General features: G+C 42.7%; 1 protein-coding gene across 2 annotated transcripts in view; it reads right to left on the bottom strand.

The window, feature by feature from the left end:
* Positions 1-21,139, bottom strand: part of USP54 (ubiquitin specific peptidase 54) — a 1,958,070-nt gene that overhangs the window by 559,039 nt on the left and 1,377,892 nt on the right. For both annotated transcript variants that reach the window (XM_069240548.1, XM_069240549.1), the window contains 2 exons: positions 15,419-15,608; positions 4,745-6,231 (listed from right to left, as the gene is read on the bottom strand). In XM_069240548.1, coding sequence (XP_069096649.1) covers positions 4,745-6,231; positions 15,419-15,608 — 1,677 coding nt within the window. The remainder of the gene's footprint in view (positions 1-4,744; positions 6,232-15,418; positions 15,609-21,139) is intronic.

The raw sequence follows: 21,139 nt of genomic DNA, 5'->3' as shown, positions 1-21,139 counted from the left end.
CGATAAGTGACTTGGCCTCTTGAAGAAGACGGTGTGAACATTGCGCTTGCTCAGCTTTGTAACTGAATTGCTAAATAGTTTCATTTATAAGTGCTTCTAGCTCTCTGATTCTATACAGATCATGACGCAAAACAATAGAAAGAAATATTGTAAATATGTGTGTATAGGCTTGGTAGTTACATGTGTACTAATAATAATGGCAATTGTGCTTGGAATGCATGGAAAGGGTGAGAATGAGACTATTGCTGCTTCTACTATTGCTCCTGTTACTGTCACTGAACTAACCGCATTGAAAAGGCTAGCACTGGATGAGAGACTCTTGCATGATAGGAAAGAGCTTTCGTATAACGTTTTCTATCGCTTACTAACAGAATATGTTGAGACAATGGATGTGAAAGATTGTTATGTGTGTACCCAGATACCGACATCAGTGAAGGAAGGGGTGACATATCACCACATGCCTCTTACATACGGGATTACATGTAGTATAGTAATGTCTAGATTTTATGGTCAAACTAACATACAGTATTTTTACTCAAATTATGATGTTACTTTTGCTTATGTTCCTATAATAGCGCAGCTAAGCCAGACTGCAAAAGATTGGGATGCTAAAATTATGAGGGAATTTTTCGAGCCAATGCAACCTTTTGAAACGGCTCACGCTCATAGGGAAAATCTTACCTGCTCACTCTCTGCAGTAGAAATAAGCTTTTTAGATCGCACAGATGATAGAAGGGCACAAATGAAGGCGAAATTAGAAAAGGAGTTACATAAGAGGACTTCAGTAGATAATTATGATTTTGCTGCAATAAAGACACAAGGGAAAATTGCTTTAGATGCTTGGCATGTAGGAAAATTTTGTATATATCGAGGTGAATCTTATTATGACAACATTTTTGTAGGGGCGAGTGAGTATAAACACACGTTTATCTTTAAGGCCAAATGGACATTCATGATGGACGGACTTGACCCTGTCATTCCAGGGGTATATTACATTTGTGGGTACAATGCCTATTATCGTCTTCCAAACGGATGGTGGGGAAGATGTTATTTGGGTATAGTGTTCCCAAAGGTTTATCAACTGGATGACCTATCGATGATTCAAAAGACATCTGGATCCCATCGTATCCAGAAAAGAGAGACCGCAGCTGCTGTGGTAGGTGATATATTTGGAGCAATGATTCCTTCATTGGGAGTTGTGCTGAATTCCATCAAAATAAGAAAGTTGTCTACTATAGTGGATAACATGTTGACAAAGTTTTCAGGTGCTATAATCCTGATAGATGCTGAACTTGCAGCGGAAAGAGCTATGACTCTTCAAAATAGGCTTGCTTTAGACATTCTTTTAGCAAAGGATGGTGGTGTTTGCAAAATGCTTGGTGCAAGACACTGTTGTACCTATATACCTGACAATAGTGTGAAAATTAAAACTATGTTTGCTAATCTAACAAAAGAAAGTGAAGATTTGAAGGAACTGAAAGAACCAGGAGTGTGGGAGAAGGTTGGAAAAGGACTTGCTTCAGTGGGACATTCGATTGGGGGAATTTGGAATGGAATATTGCTAAAAATAATAGAGGGAATTTTAATAGTAATAATTTGCGTATTTGGAATTTGGGGAATAAAAAGGGGAATAATAATGATTATGGAAAGAATAAAAAGAAGAAAGGAGGAGAAAATTATGAAAAGAATGGCAGAAGAATACAAAGCGCAAACTAGGGGAACTAAAAGGAAAAGGGAACTGACAGAATTTTAATGGAATAAAATTTGTGGGCTTAATTTGTGTGATGACAAGTAGTCATCAGAGGAGGGATTGATGAAGCAGAAAATGAAGGTTTTGATTTATTAACGCATAAACGTAGTGTGAAATAATCATGTGTGACTTTAACCGAACTAATAAAGATTGTACGGGGACAAAATGTGCCCTCAGAGTAGTTTGCCAACATTTATACGCGTGCTTTATATAACGTGGTGTATTAGAATTGCACTAATCCGACATAATCATAAACGTGTGCTACGATTTGCTTGTTCGAACTACGTTAGCTTAGCATTACTTTAGAGGAGGCTTTGGCCTAGTGGCCTGGTCTCACGGTTTAGATGTTCGTATTTTTCCAATGTGCTATTAAACGTGTATTTCTGCTTGAAGCTGTATTTTTCCACAGAAACTGTTCACATGCTTATCTTAAAGTTTCGTGCCAGCCTGGCATATTTTCTCTTTAATTCAAGGTCGACTTGCAGGTGCGGACAATGGAGGCTCTGAAAGTGAGCTAATTGGTAGACAATGTTGCGATTTGCGTACCCATCTCCAAGGATAATGTATGCCTAAGTAAAAGCTTGAGAACTGTCGTTTTTGATTGGACAATTTGAAGCTAACCTATGAACCCTCCAATGGAGACCCTACTGGACTCGAACTGTTGTCTATAAAAACCAGGTGCACGAGAAGAAAGTAGCCATTACCAGCTCGATACCCGCCATTTTGCAGACTTCGTAGCTATTATGGCCCACTATGCTGCGACGCCATTTTGAGAGACTTTGATGCTTTCTCTAGTCGAGAGAAAGAGACTTTAATGATTCTTGCCCTAGAGACTTTAACTTTGATTTGTCCCTTTTGCATGAAGTAGTAGTTCTACCTTGCCGCCGTGAGGCAATTGCCCCGTTCACCCCTGCCCCTTTGTCCCGTCCCATGCTGATCGAGAAACGGTACCTGTGAGTCGAAGACTTCCTTGTACGCTGATCGTAATTGGTAAATATGAAAGGAAATTGTAAAATTGCATTGTGTTTCTTTTAGGTAACCAACTGCTGATTTTGATAAGAGCCCTAGCTAGGAGTTTTCTAAATTTATGTTGCTAAATTGTTTTTGCATGAAGTCCCACATGCCGATGCTAATTTGAGGTTAGATGAGGATTCCATATATCGCACGATGCAATTTGAGATCTTGTTATGCTGACTAAATGTACGCAATTAGCCCATTACAGATTATCGTATTAGTGCTTTGCATTGCCATTATCGAATGCCTTGTGATTCAAATGCTACATAGATTACACTTGTTTCGACGTTATGGACAGCTATTAATGTTCATTTATGTTTATCATTTGGTGTTGAGACACATTTATATTGTGCTAGCTTTGTTAATATAGGGAAATAAATTCACTAACTTTGCAATAAACTGGTGTGGTTATTCCTGGCTGAAAGGTCAGGGTTCGCCGAAATGTATTCTGGATTAATCATTAAGTGTTATGTTGATCAAGGTATTGCTTATGTACGTTATTGATTATTGATTTGATGCGACTGATCGATTAAGAGTACAGAGAGTTCCCACTTAGTCAAAAGATTCATCGGCCTAAAGAGCGTCCGAACACAGGTAAATTGTTACTACGGTTCGCTCTATCAACAGCCATGCCTCCAAGTCCATGAAGTCACGGTACTCATAAGTATAATGTATCACAGGTAATATCCTTCTTGTTTTTTTGGCATTTGTAATAAAAGTGCCCTGAAGAAAGCCAACTACCTATTTAGGCACTACTAGGCTGACACATCTCGAACAAACCATTTGATGTGAAGGACAAGTAATCTGTTCCTGTCACATCACACTGTTTTCATTATCGCCCATTCACAGTAATAATAAACTGGCAACTTATCCGGACATAGAGGTAATTTTAACTCTTTTTTTTCACTTTCACTGCACTTTCTCACAGATCCCAACATGTCTCCATGACCACTGGTGACAGTTCCTCCTGACTGGATGTATAAAATGGCCCAATGATGATGCTATCAGCAATAGGTATACCAGAGGACAAAATACCACTGGGAAAGAATAGCTGGTGAGGATCTTAAAATCAACTCGGAGTAACTCTGGGAAAATATAAGGAGGGGTTTCACTGTTGATGTTTATGACATTTTGATTGCAAGCCAAGTGAAAGCCTTGTTTTGCTTCTGTCTCCCCTACTGATTTTTGTGAACTTGTTTTCTACATTCATGGCTTCGAATTCTGTAGTTTTAGGTGGGGGCATCGTCTCCTTGCACCATTCATTTTGTGATTAGAAGACCACTGAATACGAGCAATGAGGGAGTAAATCCCAGATCAACATTTAAAGAAGAGGAAAGAAAGGAAATGACGTCCGTATCTGATATGTGGCTCTATTCCGTCACCTCCACAGCAGAACAAAGCCAACACAGAGCTGTAAAAGCATTGCTAAGGAAAGTTTCTGGAGCCTGTGGAATATTCTAAAAGTAAGGAATCTGCATTTAGAAGTATCCACCAGAAATGTGCTTTAGCATCTTGTGGAACAGATATATAAAAAGACGGCACACAATACACAAACTGTAAATACATTTATACTGCTGCCCTGCGTTATCAAGTAAATGGTTTCATCACTCGCTCTTAACCTCTAGGAAAAGCATGTACTGGACAGACTGGAAAAGCTGTTTAGCATGGTATCTGACAAACCAATAATAAGGACACATTGCAAAATGCTCTTTCTCCCTGGAAACGCAAAAACTATAAAAAGAATCAATTTAGTGATGTGGAAAACAAAGTACATACTGGGAAAATGCAAAAAGGCAGTTAGATTAATGAAAGAATGAATGCTAATTTACATGTAATGAAGAACATACGTCATGCTAGAGAGAAGGCGCAATGAACAAGTACATTAAACAGGACTATGGATTGAAATAAGTGAAACTGGTACAACAAATTATTATTATTGTTCAAGTGAGTTAAGACAGAAAACCCTTGCAGTTTGCTTACCTGGTTTGCCAAATGATCGTTTAACATTTTCAGCTTTCCTCAACACATGCCTGCTGCCCTGAGAACCTTGTAAACTTTCACGATACAAGGATTGCCTTTCTGGTACCTCTTGATCTGTGTCTTCATTCTGCTGCGGGTGCAGCTCCAAAGGGACCCTCTGTAGACCCTCTCTGAGTGATTTGTGTTCAGGGGTAGACTGGATGGACTGGTTCCTCATGATGTCAGCATGCCACTCACCATTTCTGCATTCGGGCTGGGAATTATAGTACTTTGTGACATTATTCACCCACCTGTCCACAGGCATAGATGCAGTAACAGCGTAGCCAGTACCCATTTGCTTTGTAGTGTCATGGCGGGCACGCCACCCTGTGCCGGTTGTGGGTTTAAAATTGTTCCACAGTTCTGCACCATGAACGCCTTCAGCAAGAAATCCAGGACTCCTGGGGGTTATTTGTAAAGCACTGGAACCGTGAAAGGAAATAATCTCATTTTGAAGATACTGGGGCGAGTGTAGTCTTTCTGCAGTCTGGGTATTATTATGCTGACTTTGAAGGGCGGGCTGGCTGCTGTCAGAGTGAGCAAGTGGTGCAAAGGATTCCTGCATTTGCCTAAATGGGGACCTTCCTTCCAGAGAGCCTCCACCATTCCAGGCTGTTCCATAGCTCCCTTTTTTTGGTGAGATATTATGAAGTCTCTGAAACTGTTTTGTCAACGAACGTACAAATCCCTTACTGTTTGAGGTCTCAGACTTGAAGGACTCTGCACTTCCAAACTCAGCACTCGCATTAAGCACACCCTCATAACTGTGGGCTCTGGAGATCGTTTTAACTGTCTGTGGCATTGATTCCAACCAGCAGTGTACAGGGGTGGAAGAGGAAGAAGCAGCAGCCATGGTATTACAAGAACTTGCCTGACAGCTGTTGTGCTGCACTGGAGAACTAGGAGAGTTGAGGCTAGGATCAGGGACATGTTGATTACCCTTGTCTGAGGTTAACATGTGTGGTCTGTCCGCCAAGGGAAATACTGGTGAGGACAAAGACCCCGCTTTTAGAGTGTTTTGTTTATTATTGGGTTGCGGTAAACTACTAGCAGACATATTCATTTCTTGCTGCCTGTAAATAATCCCACCTTTTTTGGTAGGGCCACAAACATTTTCTTTTGATCCTCCAGCAGAAGATGCTTTGCATTCAGGACTGTAGAACGTATCCATCTCTTCCTGATTCTCAGCAACCAGCCTGCGAGAAGTAGAAGTGGAAGAAGTCTGCAGGTCAGAATCAGCAGGAGCAGTTTGGATATTCAAGAAGGTTCTGTTAAATGAACTGCAGTCAGGGGATGATGGACTGGAAGACTCTAAGTATGTTGATGAAATAGGCTCATGGCAGGAAGCAGGCGGGAGGAAGAATGAACTGGACCGATAATCTGCATTTGTGTTTGGTTCTGGTAACACCTCGCGACTCAGCAGAACTTGGACCGGGCCAATCTGTTCACTGAAAAAATACAGGACACACAAACAATATTATTGCATCAAATATCAGAGGAAATTGTAGTTCTTAAGTGTTCTCTTAAACTAATCAATGTGTTAGAGATAAGCAAGTCAGTTTGAAATGTTCTGAATTGCTACATCATATTATCTGCAACTGTGCAAAACACAGTCCGCCATTAGTATGGCTTTGCAGCTGTGAGAGACTGTTTTGGCATGTATTTTAATAGCTCCGGAAACACTACGTTCGGGAATAAGCAACTGCAGATTTTATTACAAGACAGGAGGCTCGTATTATGCTTTTCTTTTCGTGCTTTATTTCAAATAGCAGCCAAGAACTACAAATCCCAGAATCCCTGGGAAAAAAACTAAAAAACTGCGTCACAATGGGGCCAACCAATCACACAACAAGCCCAATAATAACTATCTTGACTGAGAGTATCAAGCCCTCTTTTCTTGCTGCTCGCAGTCAAGATAAGTACCCTGCTCGCAATTATATTTTTTCTATTTGGTTGTGTTGTTTGATTATGTATTTCCAACATTTATTTGTGTAATACTTATATTGGTATCTATTTTACTTGTATTCCTCGTTATTTGTTGCCCAAACACGCTTGCGCTCCTCATTTGCACTTTTTCGCGATATTAGTCCGGCTGTCAGAACGTTCTATTCAACGTTCTAACAGCCGCGCCTCAGTTCCTCTCACTGCATTCCTCGCATTCTTGTTTAAACGCTCGGCTGCACAGCGTGTTCCTTCCTTTCAATCACACGCTCGACTGCTTTTAAACGAGCGTGTTTATCTCAGAGGATTCCTTCCGCCTCATTAGACGCTTGGCTGCATTCCAAGCGTGTTTACCCTTTGTTTTCTACAGCGGGGGTTTTTCCTTGGCTCCCAGGTTAGTGGCACGCCCTTTTCACACCTCCGACCAGACTTTCCGGGCAATCACTCCCCCTTTGCACAATCAGCATTTTAACCCCTTCTTTACTGTTTTCTTTTTGTTTAACAGGTTTAAAGCCTGTTTTTTTCACCACTTCATCGTTTTTACCCATTTTTCCCCCCATTATGTCAGAGGAAGACCAAACCCAATCCACTAAGGATAATTTGAAATCCTTTATGAAGGATTCAGTCCAACACGCTGTTTCAGTGTCTATGTTGGACATTTCCAGAAATTTGGAAGCCTCTATTTCTAAAATGCTTCAAGCACCTAAGGCGAATCCTCTTTTGAGAGGTAAGAAACGTGTGTCTCATTCTCATGAGATTTCAAAAGGCGTTTCTAGTAAATTTGGGCTTCCAACCCGAGAGGCGAATTCCTCGGGGCTCCCTTACTCCCCCCTTAATATTCTTAATTTATGGGACACGGACAGTGATGGGGATGATGTCTTACAAGACACACTAAATGATGATTTATATGATGGGCCTCCGGAGAAAAGGCGAAAAATTCCTCCTCATGAGTCTTCCTCTCACTTAGTACCCGAAGATCTGGTTGACCATGATGGTGACCCCATGTTTGACCCTACTTCCATCCATCATCCCAATTCCTCAGAGTGGTTTCCCTCCGACCATGTTTCGGATTACGTTTCATCCCCTTGACAAGTCATCCAGAAATAAATTAAAATCTCAATGTCCCAGACCCTCCCTTCCTTGAAAGGTTACAGACACCCCCGCCATTGACCCTAATATGTTATTCTTCTTTACTAAATTTGGAAAAGACCCTAAAAAAGGAGTTGACCGGGCCTGGTCAAATTGTCAGAACAGGCTTCTAGACTTGGTTGGTCCCCTCACCAGGATTTTTGACCTTGCTGAGGAAGCCAAAATCGAAGGCTCACAAGTGGATCCGGATATCCTCTCCAACTGGGCTCAGCGGGCGATTTGCATGTTGGGCAATGCCAGCTCCTACATTTCGCAAGAACGCCACAAAAGCCTTCTCCTCAGGATTGACCCCAAGCTTAGCTCTCTTGCTTCCAAGGAGGAAGGCCTTAATGCTGATGGTCTTCTTTTTAGGGACTCTTTCATAAAAGAGAAGAGTAAGTATGTCTCTACCTTCAATTCCTTGGATAAAGCCCATTCTTTTATGAAAATAATTTTTTCCAATCAGGTTTTTGGAAGGGCCGGCAAAGGAAGGAGTCGTTTTGCCGGCCACTTCTCAGCAAGAGGTCAATCCCTCAACAGAGGCTCCTACTCCCAAACCAACCAGCTCGACGTCTACCAAGGATACAAACCCAAATTCTACCCCCGCAGGTTCCACGGCGGCCGTAACAGGGGTTACAGAGCCAAAGGAGAACACCTTGCAGGTAAGAACTTTCAGTTCTGGCCTTCCTCCGGTAGGAGGCAGACTAGCTTTGTATTTAAACGTTTGGTTGTCGATAACTTCTGACCCTTGGGTAATTCAGACCGTCCAAGGCTATTGCATAGATCTCTATCAGACCCCTTGTCACCCCTTTCTTCCTCGTCCTCTCCTTTTTTCTTGCGATCAATCTTGCCTCATTCAGGATGAGATACAGGCTTTACTATCAAAGCAGGCTATCGAGGAAGTGGTGCTCGACCCTTCTGGTTTTCTCAGCAATATCTTTTTGGTTCAAAAGAAGAACAAAAAGCATCGCCCTGTCATAAACTTAAAGGAGTTCAACAGCTTCGTGATTTCTCACCATTTCAAGATGGAAACTATACTCCATCTCAGGGATCTCCTCCTTCACAACGACTGGTTAGTTCGCATAGATCTTCAGGACGCCTATATCTCAGTGCTGGTACATCCCTCTTTTAGGATATTTCTTCAATTCCAGTGGGAGAATACTTTCTTTCGATTCAAAACTCTTCCCTTCGGTCTTTCTTCCGCCCCTTGGTGTTTCACCAAGATACTCAAACCTGTGGAAGCCTTCCTCAGGGCATAATATCCTAATTATGGCTCAGGACAAGTCTTCCCTTGTAACTCAACTGAAAATTTGTCAAGACCTTCTTTCTCGTCTGGGCTTCCTTCTAAATCTCCAAAAGTCAACTCTAATTCCTTCACAAACTCTCGAGTTTCTGGGGTTCCACGTCAACACTACTGAGTCGATTCTCCAGCTTCCTCAATACAAAGTCTCTTTAATAAAGAAAGAAATTTGTCATGCCTTGTCTCTCCCTTGTTCTTCCCTCAGAGCACTGGCTCGTAGGCCTCCTTTCTTCTTCCATCCAGGCCATGTTTTTCCCGGGCCCTCTTCATTACAGAGCCCTCCAGAGGCTCAAGATCCATCATCTTCAACAAGGTCTGTCAGATTCAGATCAGGTTGTCCTGGAGTCCAGGAAAAAACTCACATGGTGGATGAGTCATTTAGATGCCTGGAACGGGAGAGCAATTTTCTCTGCCGCCCCAGATCTTGTCTTAGAGTCAGATGCAAGTCTGACAGGCTGGGGCGCAAGATGTGGTCCACACTCGACTGGGGGGACCATGGTCCGTTCAGGAGTCGTCTATGAACATAAACTGTTTAGAGATGCTTGCAGGTTCCTTTGCCATCCAGCCCTTTACAAAAGACAGAGTAAAATGCTCCATTCTTCTCAGAATGGACCATTTATCTGCCGTAACTTACATCAACGGCCTGGGCAGTACAAGATCCAAACCTTTGGCTCTCTTGGCCAAGAGTCTCTGGCAGTTTTGTCTTCACTAAAATATTTCGGTCAGGGCAGAATATCTCCCAGGCAATCTCAATGTAGTGGCCGATTGGTTCTCAAGACACTCCCAGGATTCAAGCGATTGGCGGCTTCACCCTGCCATATTCAGCAGACATTCTCCTATCTTCAGTACAATGTCCATAGACCTTTTTGCCTCAAGACTCAACTCCCAACTTCCCAACTTCTTCAGTTGGAGACCAGATCCTTTAACCTTGGCTTTCAACGCTTTTCTCCAAGCGTGGCCTCCTTCCCTTCTGTACGCCTTTCTCCCCTTCCTCTTTATTGCTCGGGTCCTGGCACAAGTTCGCCGACAATGTTCTTCTCTAGTTCTAGTCAACCCATTCTGGCAGTCTCAACCTTGGTATCTGACCCTCTTAGAACTCTCGTCAGATCTTCCAGTCCTGATCCCTCCTTTCCCAGATCTTCTTTTAAATCCCCACAACCTTATATTACAAGGTTCCCTAGTTCTCATAGCTTGGAGAATTTCGAGGCTTCCTGGAGAACCCCAGGAATTTCGGAACAGGCTGTCCAATTCATCCAAAAATCCTGGGCTCCGGGTACTTCAAAGGTCTACCGTTCAGCCTGGTCAGTATGGTGTAGCTGGTGTGTGGACAGGGATTCCAATCCCATTTCAGCTGACGTTACCTTAGTTGTAAATTTCCTAGCTTCTCAAGGCAAAGCTTACCGTACCGTCAATACCTATAGATCTGCAAACTCTTCAGAACACGTCAGGGTGGACGGTAGACCAGTTGGAGAACACCCTTTAGTTTGTCGTCTTCTAAAAGGAGTATGTTTTTCCAAACCTCCAGCCCTTAAATATAATTCTATGTGGGATGTGAACTCCTTCCTTCGTCTTCTTATTTCTTGGCCCGATAATCCTGATCTATCGTTGAAATATTTGTCTGCTAAACTCACTATGCTCCTCTGTCTTGTTTCTATAAAACGTGTCTCAGATGTAAAGGCTCTGGATGTTTCCTCCTTTAATTTTTCCGCCTTGGGTGTGTGTTTCAATGTATCTAGACGTACCAAGACTAATTTGTCTTCTTTCCCTTATCCCTTTTTTCCCTCTCAACCCAAACTGTGTGTTGCTAATTGCTTGAAAACTTACGTTTCACGAACTGCAGATCTCAGGGTTCCTTCCTCATCTCAGTTGCTGATTTCCTTTCAGAAGCCCCACAAACCTGTCTCGTCTGCCACTTTAGCTCGTTGGGTTAAGTGGCTGATGGCTTTGGTTGGGGTCCCTACCTATATTTATGGTGCCCATTCCATTAGAGGAGCTACGGCTTCTCGGGCCTTTCGGTCCGGGGCTAGTTTGCATGATATCCTTAGATCTGCAGATTGGTCTAACGTTAGTATGTTTAGAACCTTCTATTGTAAACCTGTTGATCATCCTTTGCAAACTGTTATTTCATTGCTTTGAACAAGCATAATACGAGCCTCCTGTCTTGTAATAAAATTGAGATTTTCCTAGCTTTGGTGTCAGAAAGGCTAGATTTTATTAAAGACAAGGAGGTGAGTATTATCCCTCCTCATCTAACCATCCCTGTTCTTTTTTTCCAGTTGCCTCAACCACAACCATCAACAACGCTTCTGGCTGACCAGCTTCCATCAGCTCCTCGTTCTGGACCTTCTCATCAATCATCCAGGTCTACAGGGGATTATCCTTTCCTCAAGGCTTTCCGCATAGACTCCCTTTCTGCATTTTTGACTCTCTATGGTTTATTATGTTTTTTCTCGGATTACTCCATTGACTGATATTCACAAGAAAAGAGGGCTTGGTGCTCTCAGTCAAGATAGTTATTATGGGGCTCGTTGTGTGATTGGTTGGACCCATTGTGATGCAGTTTTGTAGATTTTTCCCAGGGATTCTGGGATTTGTAGTTCTTGGCTGCTACTTGAAATTAAGCATGAAAAGAAAAGCATAGTACTCACCTCCTTGTCTTTAATAAAATCTAGACTTTCTGACATCAAGGCTAGGAAAATCTCAATTTTGGAGTTCTTCATGAAAAGGGATGCTACGCCGACAATAAAATGTTCATTATATTTCACATTTGTGATCGTAACTAATTCAAAGCATCTTTTTTTTTAGTCGGTTAAATAGTTTACCTGCTGTGTGCTGTGACCCTCAGAATATTAAAATGTTACAATAGGTTTAGTCGTGGAGACTTCAGGGACATCCCACTAAGCTACAAAAATCAATGAAAGCAAACACGTTGCACAAATCTTTAAAGGGTACCCTTTTTAACCAAAGACCTCCTATTGACAACTCGCCAGCATGGTTGTCCTCTAGGAGCAAGTGAATGATTTGCTCTGTTGTTTTCAAAAGAATCCAGGTCCTCTTCTCTTTTCATAAGAGTTGCCAATAGGGGCATCTTATAGCAGGGTATTAATGCTCCAATTAGGCCGCCGTGGTGTCTTCGCCACATCAAAAATTACTTTGGAGATAAACAGAATAGACAGCTAAATTTGTAGCATATGTGAATGAGTAGAAATCGTTATTCTCCTCATTTCAGGCATAGCCATGTCCATGATCATTGTTTAACAACAATTTAAATTGAAGCTCCTAAGATGAGGGATGCGCTGCCAATTTTGACATTTGGGTTCCATGAACGACCCAGGCACCTACTTTGCTTTAGAGTTTGTGAAAAAACAGGCATTAGAGAGTTACAAAATATTAATTCAATTAATTTGTATTGCGCCAATATTTTTAACACAAATTTTAAGTAATTTTGTTTGCTGTACACTTTAGAATCAATAAGATAATGTGCTTCAGTCTTATGGTATGTGATGCCTTTCCATCAATAAAGCAGGCAAAAAATACCAATGTTCCCTGGAGGGAAAACATATTCGCTGATCACTAGGGCCTTCGGAGACAGGCTAAGGGCACTGATAACTTAAAGGATCTTGAAGACAGGTGGCGGTCTCCTTTGAGCTAAGCCAGTCACCAAAGTAGAATAAAGAGGTCTAATGCAGTATGGAGAAACACCTTCTCAGGAAGGGAGAACAACAATCTGCTTTGGCCACAGTAGGCTGAATAGTGTCAGCTAGTACGCTATGTAAAATGCTGCTGTCAATAAAACAGTGATCATAATATTATAATAATGTAAATTAAAAGGCATATACTTTGCAAAAGCAGGACTGCAGCTGTGTGAATTACACTCTCCGTTTTCAGGAAACAAACATTCAGGACAAAAGCTTGGAGAAAATGAGCAACAAGCTTTCACAACTAACTTAATAAAAAGTTGGTTAAACCCTCACTGCAATAGACACACCGTTTGCTACTAACAGTGAATAGGATAGTAAGATTTACACTTAAAGTCTGAAACGTTTTTTTTTTTACCTTACCGTTGTAATTATTTTAAATGTATGATCTTAAGCGAATTTGTAAATGATCTAGCAATTAAACTATAAGAGAATTCTTTAGAGTAGGCAGGGAAATATTCAATGCTTAATATGGAAAAGAACAAATCCCTGGCCCACATTTTTCTCAGAAGCCCCCCTCTGCCAAATGTACAGGTTGCTCAACACCAAGGATGTCTAGCCTTTGTTTCACCTCATGCATCTTTCATACATCAAACACCCTCCCTGCCCCACATCTCTCACTCTTGTAGCTCCATTTTCATCCCTGCTTTCTGCTGCTGTCATTTATTTTTCCTTCTTTCTATTCCTCATTTCGTTTTTACTCCCTCTTGTTCTGAGCCCAAAGTTTGATAAGTGAAAATACGTCCCAGTCCCCAAACGAATGCTGGTGGGCCTCACCTGCAACCACCAGTTCAAATTAAGCGCTGGATATATTTAGTAAAATCATAGTATATAGTGGAAAAAAAATCAACAACTGAATCCACTGTAAGAAAAACGCGGTACTAGTGGGAATTTAGGTGAATATCGCCTTTACTGCTCCAGAATCAACAGTTACACTTTGAATCGTTTTGACGAATGTTGGCCTCCTCCACACATTATGAGAAATAGTACTAAGAATTTGTAGACAATAAAATTGCACTTTAAATAATGAAGATCACGGACAATCCCAACCTTTCTGAAGGAGGCAGATGGTGCAGCATATCATTTACAATGCTACTAATAAGTCTAAGGAAACAATATCTCTATATCTCCGAGGTGTAAATAGTTGTGTGCAGTTGACAAACATTTCTGATTGTTGTGCACAGTACCAGAAGTACTCACTTTGGTTTCCATATTATAAACTTTCAGACATTGTCCAAAAAGATCATTGTTTTTCTTAAAATGCAGGACTAAGACGTGCCACTTGAAAAAAGTAAAATTAGCTTCTATTGGTTTGTGATTTACAGAAAAGTGCTTGCACTAACACCCAGTACCCTTAGGAAAGAACAATACCCCTTTGTAATTAACAATAAAGATCGCAAAAATATTCTCTTGAAAAATACTTTCATTTTCAATCTGGCTTGTTTTTAAAAGGTGAATTTTAAACCAAATTGTAACATGTGTACTTGCAATACCAAACCACACTAAGGAAATGGCAGCAGTGCTTGAGACAGTGAATTCATGATTCGGTTTAGACCTATGTAGAGGAATGCATGCAAAATAATTGAACAGACGAGGAATAAAGTGTGGTAACAGATTCTGAAGCCCAATGGCAGTATGGGTTTGCTCTTAAACTTGGAGTGCATGTTGTCTAAAACACACAATTGGAATAAATAAAGCGGTTAAGAGATAACAGGGATTCCATGTGGAAACGTAAAAACGGAGTCCAAGAACTAAAGTAAAAAATATAGTTTGCCAAAGCCTTGACTTACATAGTTTCTCCATACAAAAATTTCACATTTAAATGTGTAAATCATCTCAAGTCCATTTCACACCAGCTGGAGAATAGGACTGGCTTACTATTTTAACTCCTCCTGTAGAAAACATTGGGGAGAAGAGTTTTACAGTGGGTGCTAGTTCGTGCTTACATTTGTGTAAGAAAATATTAATGTAAAGTCGAGATTTGGCAGTCTGCACTTTACAGTAGATGTTGCGGTCTATTTTATCATATCATCATCACTTAATGTTTCAAAAAGCATGCTTGAACTGTATTCCAAGTGGCAAAATCAAAACATCACACCAGACATAATGATACACCTCTAGCAGGAAGAGTATAAAGCAAAATACATCTTAAGCTTGTGATACAGCTTCTTATAAGCCTTTGTAAAGTAATCGCAATATTGGCAAAGCAACGAAGTCCTATTTAAAGTGTTCGTGCTAGCCTTTTGATGAGGCAAGAAAGAAGGCACTGCAATAGTAAACTGTTTTCATACATTTGCTGTGATGTTTCGAGTTGTCACTGAAATTATATTTGAGTTGGATGTAAGCAAAGCAGGAAAGAGAACCTGGGCATCCGGAGAAAATTCTCCATCCTTCACACTTTCAGACTCAATTCCTTACAAGTAAGCGGACCAAGGTAATACGACCCTAACTGTTTGTTCCAGTCATCACCAGATTCACTTTGAATAAGCTGCAGAACTTCCAGCAGTATGCATTGTGACACGACAGATCCTTTTCCAGTAAAGGGGAAAGAGGGTACACATCAACTACCTTTTAGACTGGTTTACACTGCCTCCCTGTGGCATGGGGCATGCTGATTGCGGTATCGGCTGAATCGGCGGTGGCGGCATGCGTTCCTGAAGACTCCGTGCTTTTCGTATACAGATTTGCAGCTTCTTATCAGCTAGGGATCTGCTGTGAGTGCTAGATCTGGCATCATGCATGGCAAGTCTGAGTTTAGCTAAAATGCAAAAGAAAACATAGCAGAAACACACACACACAAACAAAACAAAAAGAAATAATAATAAAAAGATGCAGCAGGGAGCATATACATGGAAACATGCAGTATCGCCACAAGAAACAAGTAGCGGCTCTCCATTCAGATCAAGAATGGACATTAATATGTTAGCAATGCACCTGGGCATATTAATCAAACCAAATTAACCACATGAAAAACTAGTAGATGTGTTGTCTTAGCCAAAAGGTTTCTGTTTCTGAAATGCGCTTTGGTGGAATAACGTGCGCTTCTTTACATTAACAAATTATCTAAAATGTCATATTCTAAGATTTTGTTCATTAACGTGTATGATATTGGTGAATGGGTTCCAAATGAACCAAGCCTTTATTTTTTGTTTATTGTTTAAAGCAATGTATGGGGGATTTGAAAGTCTCCCGGGGAGAAGGCAAATGGGAAATCATTGAGCCAATGTGCAGCTATCACTCGCAATGTTTGCAATGTAAACATTGGATTCCATAAAAGTAATGTCACATTGCTCAAACATACCTAGTTAAAGAATAAATCATCTAAAAGTTTTAAAAAGGCATGGATTAGCATAACTTTTGTAACACCCAACACAGAAAGCCACACAATTAAAATGTAAACACAAATCCGAATAAGCCTGCATAAATACACCACGATTTTTAAAAATGAAGAATGATTTATAAAAAATACAAATGGTGCAGGTTGGTCACTTTATCCCGTTTTTGCAGTACACTGTCATTAGGTCGTTATTATATATAAGGGATGATTTCTTTTTAATTCAAATGTCACAAAAAAAGTTAACAAAAGTGAATATGTAGGTAGTGGTGACCGATTTGATTATTTCCACCTCCTTTGGGAAAGCTTTTTGATAACGTAACATTTCAATACTTTTTTTATTATAAACACACAACATAACTCTGTATTTACTTATTATCACAAAACTTCCAGGCACCCACCTATCGGTGGTGATTATAATAAAACATATCTCAAGGAATGTATGGCCGTGGTACTCCAGTGGGCCACTAAATATTTTGAATTATAAGTGCAAAAAACAGGAATAAAGTAAAGCAGAATCAAAATATGACACCTGGATTTCTGAAACCGCACTACAAATTTGAGACTATCCATTGCTTTTAGATAATGCTTTTCCAACAAGGTGGGTAATTCACAGAATCCGTAGAATAATGTGATCCATGATTACATTACTTTTGATTTTTTATTCATCAAACCAAGGGGACAAAGATCGCAGTAAGGCACCACCAGGGCCAGAGGGGCCTATAAGGCAATTGGATAGTGTCAGAAGACCTGCTGACGCCAGTGTGTCTGCCAAATATGGGCCATATGCACGAATTTTAGGAAGGAGATTTCCTAATTGCAATTCTTTGAGACTGTCTAGGAGAATCTGGTTGTTTCATTCGTGATGATTTGGAGTCTTTGAGTGAGTTGGCCGGATATGCAGACGTAAAATGCGTTGTAGTCAAGTCTGCTGGTGATTAAGGCCTGGGTGACTCTATTGTGCATGGGGAGCCATTTGAAAATTTTGTGAAGAATTCTGAGGATGGGGCAGCAGGATAAGCTCATGACGTTGACTTGTTTGCTCATCAAGAGCTTGTCGCTGAGGATAAGTGCAAGGTTTCTGGCATTGTCTGCGGGGGTCAGTGTAGGCCCCAGGTTGGGTGTCCACCAGGAGGAGGCCGAAGGGAAGTTCTTATTTATGAAGTTCAGGGCCTTTCTTTTGTCTGTGAGCTTGAGGCAGTTCTCACACACACAGATTGGTGAATCAGGCATGCGGGCAGTGAACCTGTTCCAGGTGGTTTTTCATGTTGGTGAGTGAGAAGGTGTGCCGACTGTCACTGGTGTAGGAAACAATGCTGATGTCATGGGTTGTTGTGATGCTGGTGAAATGCCTTGTCAATGATGAACAGGGTTAGGCTGAGGGAGGATCCTTGGGGGAACTCTGCAGATGAGCTTCTTGGGTTTGAAGGTGAAATTGGAGATTCTAACTCCTTGTGTGTCTGCTGGCGGTTGGTTTGTGTATAGTTGGGTGGGGTTGCTGATGTAGAAATACACAATAGAGTGGTCTGTGAATATAAGTGGGAGGACGTGGCTGAAGGTGATTTCACTGCTGTATTTGAAGACTGGGTTGAGAGTCTGTCCTGCAGCATGACTTGGGCCTTCTACGAGCTGTGTTAGGCCAAAGTAGTTGAGGCTTTCTAGGTCTGCAGTGCGTGCTGCTGTCCGTGGGATTCTCAAGATGAATGTTGAGGTCATGTAGTAGGAGGAAGTCATTAGATCTGGTGAGGGGCGTGATGAAATCAGTGAGGCGGTTGTTGGAGGAGGTGTGGGGGTCGGTAGGCAAGCGAGGCCCCATGTGATGGACGTTGGAGTGGCTGACCTGCAGTTGGAAGTGACTGTGTTACATAAGCATTGTTGCATGCTGATATGGTGATGGCATCTTTGTGGAGGATTGCGGGCACCCTCCCCTCCTCCATGGGGGGCCCGTCATAGTAGATGACCCTGAAACTGGGGGTGGGAGCACATGACAATGGTGGGGTGAAGGACTGGTTGAGCCAGGTTTTGTTGAGGAAGAGGATGTCTAAAGAGTGGGTGTCGTTGAGGTCCCAGATCTCAGTAGCATGCTTGCAGAGGGTCCGGTGTTGAGAAGCATGCCGGTGATACGGGGTGTGGTATGTGCAGAGGGTGGCATGGGGGGTGGATGCTGCAGGTGAAGGGGCAGAGAGCACTGCAGAAAAGGCCTACTGTGCGTCGATGTGTTGGGGCAGCAGTGACTAACAGGTTGGCAGGGCTGTAGTGGTGGCTATTACTAGTGGCTGCCTGGCAGTTTGGGCTGGATTGTTCCCATCTGGAGAAAGGTCAACACTGATTTGCATATGGTTGGGTCCAAACTGGAATGGCATGGTGAGCAAAAAACTGATGGATTAAATCCAGATCTGTGACTGAGGCGAATGTTTGATTTGTTCCGTATTCCGTCCATCATCGGTTCTTTTTGCACTTGTTGCCCTAAGTGAGAAGGGTATGCCCAGTTGTGGGTCCCATGCATGCTATGCAACCAGATTTAAGCTTTACCGGCTGATGAGGGGTGATACTCCCAACCTGGCTCCAGGTTGCTTCTTTCTGGTCCAGAGAGGACCTGGCCAGGAAGTTCGGGTTCGACTGTTCCCATGGGGAGCAGGTGCATATGTTGGGTCCAAAATGGAATGGCATGGCGAGCAAAAAAATATGATGGAATAAACCCAGATCTGTGACTGAGGGTAAATGTTTGATTTGTTCCTCATTGTGTCCATCATATGTTCTTTTTGCAATGGAGTTGCACAGCGGTGGCCATTAGGTAGGTCTTAGGAGGGAAGGAGCATAAGGGGATTGGGCTAGGGAGGGGCAAGAAAGCAGTGGGAAGAGGCCACACAGGAAAAGCATGTAAGGAGAGAAGGGTGGTGGGAAGAGCATAGGAGGGCGGCTGGGGGGCACAAAAACTGGTCAGAGCAAAACGGGCATAGAAGCAGAAACAAGTACAAAAGAAAGAAAAGCAGAATGGCCACAGAGGCAAAAACAATAATGAATACATTTCAAATAAATGCACCTTGTCCGCAAAGCCTTGTGTGGCCCAGCTCCAATTTGCCTATTCTTCCTACCAAATGTTTAATGTCCTCCAAACTAAACGTTTTGCCAGTCCCTCCAACTAACTACAACAAAATCAAATGAATGACACTCAACGTTAAGGCTCATCCCTCTGAAAGTCTCTACTTATGTCTTTACACATGGATTCTTTCTGAAATTCAGGAAATTGCTAAAAGAAGTTACTACCTTTGGTAATGCTCTTTCTAGTAGAGACTATGGCCAAAGACCGCAAGAGCCGCGGTGGCACTGTCATTGCCGACAGGCCTGCGGTGAATACCGCCAAATTAGGAGTTTGCCGGTTTGGCTGAAGCCAAACTGCCAAGCCTTCACCCGTCCCGCCACATTACTGCTGTCTGCCATGCTGGAGGTGAGCACCTCCATCACGGCAGATGGCGTCATACCGCTAGTGGTATCACGAGGTGGGAGACTGCCAGTCACTTCTCCATAGAAAAGCTGGTGGTATAGCACACCAGCGGGAGGAATAAGCATTCCTGTCGCCCGGATACACTCGCACGCACGTCCACATACCTGCTCACATGCACTCACATACTCCCACACACAAACACCCCCACTCACTCACGTCATACATCCCCATTCACACTAACATGTATACACAAATACTGCACTTAAGCACGCATTCAGTCCCCTGCCCCGGCACATACATACATAAACTCCTCCCCAGCGCATACATACATTCACACCTCCCCTTCCCCAGCGCATACATACATTCACACACCCCACCCCATACATACATTCACACACCCCTACCCAGCGCATACATACATTCACACCACCTCACCTGTGCATACATACATTCACACCCCTTCCCCCAGCACATATCTACATTCACATCCACTCCCCCAACGCATACATACATTCACACCCCCTCCTACCTGCACCACATACACGCACTCACCTGCTCTCCCTGTTCACTCACACAAACATGCACCACCCTTCCCGTCCACTCATACAAACACGCACCACCCTCCCCTTCCACTCACACAAACATGCACCACCCTACCCCGTCCACTTATACACATATGCACACACATACATACATGCACGCACCCCTACCAGCCGCTCAATCACATTCACGCACTCAATCGCTCACACCCATCCACACGCACTCACGCCCCTCCCCATCCACACTCGCTCACTCCCTCCCCAAACACTACCCCTCCCCATCCACTCACCCCCTTCCCCATCACTCACTCACCCCCCACCCCATCACTCACTCACCCCCACCCCATCCACAAATAATCATTCACCCCATCCAGACACTCACTCACCCCACCCACAAAAATCACTAACACACACCCACAAACACCCCCCCTGCATTCACGTCATCCCTCCCTCCCCTGTCGGATGATTCACTTATCTCGTCCATCAAGGAAGTCGTCTGGGAGGGGACAGGTTCTGGAGCTTCCACCAGCGGGAAAACCTCACCATCTGGACACCGCCAAACCGTATTACGGGTTGTAATACAGTGTGCAGTCTCTTTTTGGCGTGGTGTTCCGGTGGCAGTACAGCATCTGCACCGCCAACGACCAGCATGACTGGTCTCGGAATTCCACCCGATTTCGGGTGGAAGTCAGATATCAGTTGTATTAGAGCTGTCTTAAGCCCACCAGCACTGGCGGTATTATGGCACCGGCATCTTCGGCGGTCTTTGGAAAAGACAGCCAAAGTCGTAATGAGGGCCTATATCTCTACAACAGACTAATCACCTTTTGAATATTTCCCCAGACGTCAGACTGGATCTAGATTTTTTAAAAAAAAATTAATAGTACCCCCTGCATGCTGGCGGATCAGCATTGATGTTCTGCTCTTGATGTGATGTGCCCTTCTCCGCAGACCCGGCTGTCAGACCACAG

This window comes from Pleurodeles waltl, chromosome 6 (assembly GCF_031143425.1).
Source record: "Pleurodeles waltl isolate 20211129_DDA chromosome 6, aPleWal1.hap1.20221129, whole genome shotgun sequence".
NCBI lineage: Eukaryota > Metazoa > Chordata > Amphibia > Caudata > Salamandridae > Pleurodeles > Pleurodeles waltl.
This window is presented reverse-complemented; position numbering and strand designations above follow the sequence as displayed.